This window comes from Syngnathus leptorhynchus, chromosome 14 (assembly GCF_054491065.1).
Source record: "Syngnathus leptorhynchus isolate UIUO chromosome 14, UIUO_Slep, whole genome shotgun sequence".
Taxonomy (NCBI): Eukaryota; Metazoa; Chordata; class Actinopteri; order Syngnathiformes; family Syngnathidae; genus Syngnathus; species Syngnathus leptorhynchus.
Genome location: NC_141208.1, coordinates 2,594,314 through 2,604,671, shown reverse-complemented (window position 1 = coordinate 2,604,671; position 10,358 = coordinate 2,594,314). Strand labels below are relative to the sequence as shown.

The following is a 10,358-nucleotide window of genomic DNA, read 5'->3' as shown; positions in this document are numbered from 1 at the left end:
AGGTCATTTTAATACTACATGGGGGGAAAAAAAAAAACATAACAGGTAGGATGGCGCAGTCCCTAAATATGATTACCTTCAGATGCATTGATTGACAGATCATTAAATTCATCTTTCCCCCAAAATACTTTCATTTCAAGGGCCTTTGATTGTTCAGCATTTCAAGAGCAAATGATGACATTTTCATTAATCACATGTCTATTCATCAATTGAATATGCACAGAAATAAAACTACTTGTGTGTCCATATCCTCTCAGGGATGGTTGCTAAGTAACAGATGAAAAGACATACTGAGACCGAATGGCTAATCAATTGCTGTGTGTGTTTAAGTATAGCAAAGCGATATTGCCTCTGCACTTAACAAACTGTTAAGTTCATTCTTAAACGACATTCTTTTTCAAAAACGACATCGTTTTATGTGCTTTGATGAACATAACAAATTAAATATGGTCTCCAAGCATTTCATATCTAAAGGTCATAGGTCGCTTTGATTCTCCTCTAGGGATTATGGATATTTCATTTCGGCACTGGAAGCAGGAAAAGCTTTGGGAGGGAAAACTCTTATCTTGCCTATACAGAGGCGAAGTAACAGATTATGAGACGTAGGCTGCCAGAAGGGACGCATTGGACATCATTGCGCCAAAATCCAACAACAACCTCGAGAGTTTCAAAACAGGCTCTCAAACAATTTAGAAGCAGAGGACTTGAATAAGGCTAAATTGTTTTGATCTCATTGTAAACTTCGCAGTAGCACACAGTAGTGTGAATACTTCTGCATTATTTTGACTTCGTCCTGTTGTGCACGACCTGGCCACCAGGGGGAGTACAATGCAGTCATGCAGACACAAACCAAGAAGATTTTTGAAACTACTTCCAGTGACTGAGGACTACAGTAATATTAGTCCATTTCCACAGAAGATAAAGAATATATGCCAGCGAGTACCGTGAAATGTGAATTTAATGCACACTTGTTTAACATCGCAAAATAATGTCACCTCGTAAGGTAGTTCAAATCCTGTTCGTTCCAGAATAGGCCGTTCTTGTTTAGAGAAACGACTCCATTTGTTTCCAGGTTGGCCCTCTGTTGTCAAGCCCCCCAAAATTATTTCATAGCAATGTAAAACATGCATTACGAGAACGATTACTTTGAAACGCACAAAACTCTTCCCCAACGTTTATTTCCGTCTCAAAGCATCATCAGCGCTTCGTGCCGTACTCCCACGAACATGATCGAGATGGATGGCTGGGAAAATGTGAGAAATATGCCACTTTCATACACCTCATTGATTTTAGCCTTGGACAAAGACAGACAGAGAAAGATGAAGACAGAGAGCAAGAAGAGGTGGACGGAGAGAAATGAGAAATAGATGAAGAGCGCTGGCCAGCTTTACATATTCTCATTTCATCCGACGCATTAGACTCTGTTTGCCAACTATTGATGATGCTAAGGAGACAAAAGGCGTGTACATTTAACATTGGGTTAGTTTAAAAGTTCTCCGTGTTCAAACGTGAGTTCTATTGGTGAGCAACAGGGACGGAGAGAGAGCCGGGCTGGTGTTAAGGTGATTAGTCTGGTGGGTTGGCGATAGAGAGAGTTGATCAATAAGCCATCGATCTCCCATTGCAAGTGTCAGGGGGGTAGTGGGAACTAGAGGGGGGGTGCGAGCACGGATAGGGAGGGAGTCGGGCCTGGCTTGACTTTTAAAAATCCTTTACTCTGCCGATGACAAATAACCCATTAGATCGCAGGAGAGCTGGAAAGTCTGGAGAGCCTACACAGAGCTTTATTCACTGATGCAATTTATAAATGTTGCAAATTTTCCTCAGTTTTAACAAAGTTTTTAAAGTGCACGCTACAAACCCCCCCCCCCCCCATCTGACATTGGCCTCAAAAATCTTTGTACTGTGGAGAAACTATTGAGTCCAATGCAGTGTAGTTACCTAGCAGACCATTACTTCCAAGAATTCCTGTAGGCTGAAATATTCACTGAAGCAAGTCTCACTCGATAGTCAAGCCCGAGGACTTTCAAAATGTTTAGCAATAAGTCTTTTGACAAAAGGTGAACATTTTGCACACAAGTATACACCTCTGTGCGATATTAGAAAACATAGCACCTAACAAAAAATAAAATGTGTACTTAAGGAAAAGTTTCCTCGCTAAATGTACTTCAAGATTGATTTATTTTTGTCCTGCACAATATTTGATGTATTGTTATTTGCATATGTAGATGCTATTTTGATTTGTCACGCAAAAGAAGGTCGCTGTTAGTCACTCCCTTGTGTAATCCACGTGGGATGAGCTCAGTGAGGAGGGGGGGGGGGAGAGGTGAAAGGTCACATGACCCCGGGAAAACTATCACAAGAGCCCAAAGGGAGGGCGTCCAAATAATAGAAGAGGGAATCGTTATTGAGCAACTCATCAGTTTTTTATTGCCGCCTATAAACGCAGGAAGTCGTTTGGCTACATGGTGTATTTTGCGACATCTTTATTTCTTTCTGTAGTCGGAAATAATTGATCAATGCTATTTATCTATGATTGGTAAATGATTTGGATGTCAGAAATGAAGACGGCTGTGTGGAATGAGTGGAAAGATGGCCTCTTTGTTTGCGCCTCCTCCATTTCTCCTCCTCTTGCCTCTCTCCTTCCCATGTCCTTGTCTCCATGCATGTGGCACGATCCATCCCCTCACCCCACTCCACCATGTCTCCCTTTACCTGCCCTACCCAGAGAGCCCCGCCCCGCCCCCTCCCACCTATTGTCTTCTCCGCCACGTAGTCCCTCAAATTAATGTAGCGATATTGACAAGTGACTGGCCTAGGAGGCATTGATCATCAGGAGGGAGAGAGCGAGCCAGAGCGCTCGGGGTGAGCCCCGAGTGCTCCTCGCAGGTGGAACGCTTTCCACGCTGTTAGCCTTTCAGTTAAACGACTGTAATCATCCGGAGAAGGGCGACACTCCATCAGTTGATTTAGCGCTTTTAGATTCTCCTCGGTGATTTGGAGAACGGTGACGATGAAAGCAAAACAATGGGGGGAAAATGCCAAATGCACACCTCGGGCATAGATTGCGCTCTCGAGTATCGCACGGGGCGGCCTTTGTGCTCCACTCCATCCAGTGTAAACAGGTTAAGATGCTGCTAACAATGTGCAAAGGGGCCAGTTGGTCAATATGCCAATTACATAGATGAGGGTATGGAAAGGGCAAATGATAGCCAATCAGTGAAGTGCTTTTACTGTCCTCTCGCAAAAGCTGAACCCGTGACCCCCGTTGACTGACCCTTTGGGCCAAAGGTCACTGAGGCAGGGGTCAGAGAACATTGCCACGTTCTGGCTAAGAGCGTTACCGTGGTTACCGATTGTGAAAAAAAAAAAAAAAATGTCAAGGTTTAGGGATCATTAGAAGAAAGGTCACTGATGCTGCACTGACCAGTGATGCTACATGACCCATTACAAATCCTTCCCCAAATATTTGGAAGTGGAACTGATTGATCATTTCCAACCTTTCCTTGATTTGTCTCCAAATTGACCATCAGGCAGTTTGAAATGATTAGTTGAGATCAAGTTATAAGAAATAAGGGATTTTCTTATTTAGAAAACTACTATTTTCCCACATAACAGTTTCACACCAGCGAGTGAACACAGGCAAACTAAAGTAAATATATTACTTTTTCAACACAATTATACCAGTTAACCATTATGGTATTAGCTTGAATAGCACCACCCTGTGGTCATTGATTGCACAATATTTTTCAAAGTGACTCATTTCTATACTTTTGTTTTCCAAATATATTGTTATCAACAAGTCCATATGTAAATCACTAATTAAGTATTTTCATTTATTCGACGACATTGATCATATTAATGATTCTATGTCTAAAAAAAACCTTCAATATCATTTTTAAGCTTTTTTTTTTTACTTCTATTTTAGCACCATGCCTATCTTTGCAGGCAAAGTAACAATTGTCATTTGACCTTCTCAAAGCTCTGCTGACAATTCCTCCATTTCTCTTGTATAATTTTTCCAAGTCACTTCCATCAATATTTAACTTTGAAACTCTTTATCTTCCTAATCTCTGAAATGAGTGATTGTTGACTTAAAAGATGAAGTGATGCATATGAGTTGCCGCCTCTTTCAGGAAAAGCGCAGACTTTCCCTGTCATCCTTTTGCATGCAGTGTGCCATGCACAAAAAGAAATGTCTGAGGATGATCAACATTTCGACAGGGTCGTGGCTATTCTGGGAGAATACGGCCGCTTCCAAATTCTTATGATGCTTTTGCTCAGTTTAACGGTATTACCGAACGGCTACATGGGAGTACTGTCGGTCTTCATTGCGGACACGCAGGTTTATCAGTGCAGGAATTGGTTGAAGTCCATGCCTTGCGACGGGAATTCTTCCAGCTGTTATCCGTACAAAGTGGATGCGAACTGGAGCGAGGCGGTCGAACCGTGCAACGGCACAGATCGATGCGTGGATGGATGGATCTTCAGTAATGAGAGCTATACTATAGTTTCTGAGGTAAACACGCAATGCATAATACAACGTGATATCATATATTGCACACGCTGCACGCTGAATTGTCTCGTTGTGAATTTCAAAAAAAAGTTTTTCTTACTGAAACAATAACACTCGACAAATTTAAAAAAATATATAGATATATCAACGATGCAAGCAAATCTTTCTAGATGAAATTAGTTTTTTTCGTAATAATATAATAACAATAATAACTTTTATTTTCTTTCTTTCCGAAACGTCAGCTATAGATTACAATACCTGGTCGATTTTGTATTCTTCAAACATCAAACAAACAAACAAACAAACAAAAAACCCTGGTGTGCTTGAAGGGAAAATTTCACTTTTTATTTTCTTTAAATCAGCATTTAAATATGTTAAATTGCGTCTTTGAGCATTACTAAATAAACTTGTTTTGACAGAGGTCAAATATTTGACTTGTCAAAAGAAATCGTTATGCCTAGGGGTCGTATTTGCTCATCCGATGTTGACAAACTGAGCTCTAATTGGCACTTAGGTGTCAAGGCACTCAGATGTCACACAATATGTATCTATTAATAAAAAATAAATAAAAAACAGCTATGTGATATCTATATGCAGTTTCTGAAGGAATCAAAAGACTCATTTACTATTGTTGTGATGAGCTTTCTAAACATCTTGCTTGATGATTTACAGTGGGAGCTGGTTTGCGAAAATGCATGGAAGGTGCCCTTCTCTACTTCTATGTACTTTATGGGAGCCCTATTTGGATCCCTCATCTTTGGTCAACTCTCAGACCGGCAAGTTTTTGCATCATTCTAGGAAATTCGCTTCACTTCTGGGAATGTCTGATTTCGAACATTATGTTTGATTTTGTTTGCATTTAACATGATGCTGATTTAAAACATATGTTTTACCAAAACGTGGAAGTTTCACTTTTTTTTTTTTTTTCCCCCTATTAGTTCAAAGACCATTTTCATATTCATGTATTTGTAGTCTTTGTTGACATTGTGTACAGGTATGGCAGAAAGCCTGTGCTTTTTGTCACCGTTTTGCTGCAGTCGGTCACCACCCTGATCCAGGCCGCCTCCGTCAACTGGCTCATGTTCAGTGTTCTTAACTTCATGAGAGGACTGGGACGGGTGCCCTGCTTCACTGCGTCATTTATTATCGGTAAGAAGACAAATGTCAAAAATGTCCAGCGCTTGACTGAAAATGTTCATATTTACAAGAGTGTCTGGAACTCAAATTTTTCAGGTTCAGAAATGCTGGGTAAATCTGCCAGATTGAGTTTGAATCTGCTGGGCCAGTGTGTGGCGACTAGCATCGGTATTGCCCTGCTGGCAGCCCTTGCCTACTTTGTACGAGGTTGGAGGATGCTGCTTGTTGCTTCCGCTATCCCAAGCTTCTTCTTACTTCCTCTTTGGTGGTACGTACCTAAAATGGCATTTTACAAAGACATTATTCATAATAATCTTGATGATCACAAGTGTCATACAGCCGTGGAGTATTATTGTATTCTATGGTTTCCCATGAAAAGAAATACAAATTCAGTTTGATGATCTTCAGGGTGATTCCCGAGTCTCCTCGCTGGCTTTTGTCGAGAGGACGTGTGAAGGAGGCTGAAAAGGTTTTGCACCGAGCTGCCGAGATGAACCGAATCCACCCGTCTGTCATCAAGTTCGGGGCTGTCATTGACTCGCCGTTATTGGTGCGTATAATTTTCATTCTGTCGTTCTGTGAGAAAAGGACAACCTAATATTCGCATTCTACCTAAATAACTGTTTTTGTGTCTTCCAGCAACACTCGAGTAAAGATAAACAGATGTTTGCATTTGTGGACCTGATACGTAACACTAACTTGAGGAACATTACATGTCTTGGTTGTGTCACATGGTAATGGAAAAACTCTGATTTTTGAAGTTTGCTTCAACTATTTCCAACCATTCACATTGTTTTTGTGCAGGTTGGTCAACTCTATGGTGTTTTACGGACTCGCTCTCAGTACGGGGAACCTGAAAGGGAATATTTACCTCAATAACTTCATTTCAGCAGCCACTGAGGCAGTGGCATACATTTCCGCGTGGCTCCTGATCAGCCGAGTGTCACGGCCCGCACTCCTCTTCTTCTCAATGATGTTCACTGGAATGACGCTCCTTGTGGTTAAGCTTGTCCCGGAAGGTTTGTATCTAATCATCATCGAGTTGAACGCATTAGTACTGTTTGTAAAGCTGGGTGTGGTTGTCATTTATTTTTTCTTCTCTTTTTTCTAGACATGCATGCTGTAATCCAAGTGTTGGTTTTATCGGGAAGGTTTGGTTCTTCTATGGCTGAGGGTTCTAAATATTTGTTTTTCTCTGAGCTGTACCCCACGGTGGTCAGGAACACAGGTCTGGGTGTTGTGGCCACGGCTGGATTCATAGGCACCGTTATCTGTCCTTATGTCATCTACATAGGCAAGTGTGGATGGCTTTACTGCAACAAAAAAAAAACCGATTCAATCAATCAATGAAAAATATCCTCCTTTTGTTTTGCAGGGGATTACAATAAGATTCTCTATTTGATTATTTTTGGTTCATTCAGCACCATTGCAGCTATTTTGACTTTGTTGCTGCCAGACACGAGGAACAGCAAATTGCCTGACCTGATCAGTGAAGCTAAACCCAGTGGATGGTATGTTGCTGCTTGTCTCAGACCTGTTTTTCATACGGAAATCATGATTAACATAAACACATCCTAGAAGACAGTAGTATCATTTTATGCAAAAAAAGACAGTATAACTGGTTTGTGGTCTTGGTTTCAGAGTGTTGATGAAATATTCTGTCTTCCCCCCCATCCATAGCTGTTTCCCTTGCCTGCAAGCAAGCGACAGCAAAGACTGATGCAACAGCGCCCTCTGCTGACAAATAAGTACACATTTGCTAACAAAGGGATATCTAAAGTTGACTTCACACTCCATTGTCTAATAGACATAAAAATCGTGTATCAAAGTCATTGTTTTTGTGAGTACGTTCACGTGTGTATGTTGCTTATTTTGCATGAATTTTGGTGTCCTGGAATCCCCAAACAGGAACTTCAATTTGAATATTGTGGCATGAACGAATTGTAGCCTGCAGGTGGCAGTATTTAGCCAAAACTAGCCATCACTTCCTGTATGACGAGACTCACTTGCCAGTTTATGAAGTCAAACACTTTTTTGGAGAAACTGTGGACGTGGTGAATAAGTGACAAGCGGCTTGGATGAAATGCTGCATCCACAAGTGAAAATACAATTAAGGCATTTAATATTTTCATGGGGGCGTGTCAGGGGTAGTGAGGTAGGCAGTGCATGAGTCAGGAACACCCCCCCCCCCCCTAAATTCAGAGTGGCTAAAAACAGAGGGAAGTGAATATCACATTTTGAAAAAATAAAAATGTTTTCATGTGCTGTAATGTATTGTAATTCCTTGTGCTTCCACTCAAGACAGAAGAAGATCAAATGGGCCACACAGTGTTGCAGTGAATGTGCTCTGGTTATCTGAGCAATGTTGACGCAAAGGGAGGGAGGTTGACTACTGCAGCAGAAAAACAGCTACGTCTGCACTCATTAATATGCAAATATGTAAATGAGAATGTAATTAAGATCAGGCGTTTGTCAGTTGCTTTTGATTGCTAATGAATTCCGGGGAAGGGGGCAGGGGGATGATGAGTTAAAAAAAAAAAAACACCAAAAAGAACAAGAGGATGTGGTGCCCGTCACAACAGAACTGAACAAGCGCACAAAGACTTGCCAAATGATTCCTAAAATGTGTTGCCAAAATGTATACAAGAAATGGTTGTTATGTGTTTGTGCCAAGATAATTAAGCGTGTACACATTGACTGAAAAAAAAAGGCCAGAGGCACCATAGGAAGGTGGAGCTGCTCATTAGGAGCAATGTAGCTTGACCCCTGTGGCGACAGATGCTCAGGTATCTCGGCGGGAGCTTTGTGTATCTCGCACACGCTTCTTTTCCATGCTGTTTGCACAAACGTAGGGCGTTGAGTTAACCCATGAGCACACGCACGCACTGCTGCACGCTATTGCTGATGCAATCGGCCCTTGACAGGTTTTGTCGAATCACACCACATGAAATAAAACATTGCGCAGAAGAAAGGAGGCCGGCGTCGTGTCTTCCCGAAAGCAGATGGATAAAAACGGGTACATTTGATTTGAAAAAATACATTCAATTACACAAAAACAATATTCATGAAATCATAGTGGTTGGACTCGTGGGTCCGTGTAGAATATATTTTAAAGAACATTTTTGAGTTGACCTGCGAGTACAGAGAAGGTTTACGTATTTTAGATCATTCCCAGCTGATCTTCATTCGTGGTGTGTGTGTGTCTGTGTAAAGACCGTGCTGCCTTTTTTTTTTTTTTTTTTTACAGGAAACAGGAAACCAGAAGTCATAACAGGATGCCCTATAAGTTTTCATACTGTACCTGATGCGTGGGTGGCTGCACGGGGGTAACCCATTTACAAACTTGAGGTGCTTGTGTAAGACGAGGCCATGAATGCGTGGGAGGGGTGTGGTGTTAGGAAAATGGAGTTCCTCTCTAAATATAGATTTTTTTTTTCCAATATTGGTGTGCGTATGTGTGTGTGTGTCTATATCTGAGTGTCTCCCCCACCGCACAACGCAACATTTCATTCGTCCTAGTTTCCGAAAAGCATCGTTTGATGTTGACGTAGCACAGCAATATGATCACCTCCAATGCAAACACACGCTCTGCAGGAACAGCACGGAAATCAGTGACATGAAACACGTTTTGTCATATTGAGGTTGATCCACTCGTGTCGACTCCCTTGTTGAAAAGATGTCTCGGGGTGAGTATGTTGCATTCTTTATTTTGATTCATTCAAAACATTTGTGGACTAAGGACCAAGAAGATTGCTGTCATGTGGTTAGATCTGAAATTCTAAAGAATACTTTGGGTACCACAATTGATGTCTTACAGGTGTGCATCTGTGCAACGCGTGCTGAGCGTGTGTGTGTGTGTGTGTGTGTGTGTGTGTGTGTGTGTGTGCGTGCGTGCGTGCGTGCGTGCGTGCGTGCGTGTGTGTGTGTGTGTGTGGTTATGCATGGATGGCTAGGTTTTCTCGTGAAAGGCCGATGCAGATGTTGCGGTCGTTTCGGAGCAAACCAGTGTGGGTTTTTGTCTTGTCTCAAGTCTCACAAGAAATGGTGATGTTTAAGTGCAAGTCTTATTTCTATATCAGCTACCCCCCCCTCCTCCTCGCACCCCCAAAAGGAACAACAATGTAAGCATGTAAATTTTTGGTTAAAATTATCTGTAGAAATTAGCTACTAGCTAACAGTCGTCGGAGTAACTGGTAGTTTATGATGTCTCTAGAAGTACTAGTATGACAATTACATGTTTTTAGTGTAATTATTATTTAGCAAGCATCAGCATAATATTTTACTGCTTATCGTGGTCACCTGATTTTGAACAAAGGGCCTTTCACTTTTTGGACGAGGATTCTCTGTGAAGCCAGGACAGGATGACCTTGACAGATAAGTCTGCTTACCACAGAAGAAATACATCTTTGTTTTAAAGGTCAAGGAGCAAAGACTGAAAAAAATAAACCCTCTACAATGCATAACTGTCATTCAAATCTTAGATGTGCAGCTGTTTAAACACTAAATAAGAGAATATTAAAGGTTAAAACGGGTGTTACTGGTGCAACAGAGTATAGTTTCAAGTTTCATTGCATACTAGCAAGCAAAAAGCGGCACTAGTACTGAGGAAAAACATTGCTAGTTGTCATTCTACTAGTATGCTCTCTTGCTAGTGAGGACAAAAATAGCATACTGTACATGGACATTGGGTATTAAAGATATCAAA

The 10,358-nt window shown here is 41.4% G+C and overlaps 1 protein-coding gene across 1 annotated transcript; it reads left to right on the top strand.

The window, feature by feature from the left end:
• Nucleotides 1–4,195: 4,195 nt before the first annotated feature.
• LOC147045937 (solute carrier family 22 member 21-like) lies at nt 4,196–7,373 on the top strand. Its single transcript, XM_085929861.1, has 10 exons — nt 4,196–4,519; nt 5,189–5,292; nt 5,511–5,665; nt 5,750–5,921; nt 6,062–6,203; nt 6,293–6,387; nt 6,458–6,672; nt 6,765–6,947; nt 7,029–7,164; nt 7,334–7,373. The coding sequence occupies exons 1-10, from the start codon at nt 4,196–4,198 to the stop codon at nt 7,371–7,373; spliced, it is 1,566 nt and encodes a 521-aa protein (XP_085785987.1).
• The last annotated feature ends 2,985 nt before the right edge of the window (nt 7,374–10,358 follow it).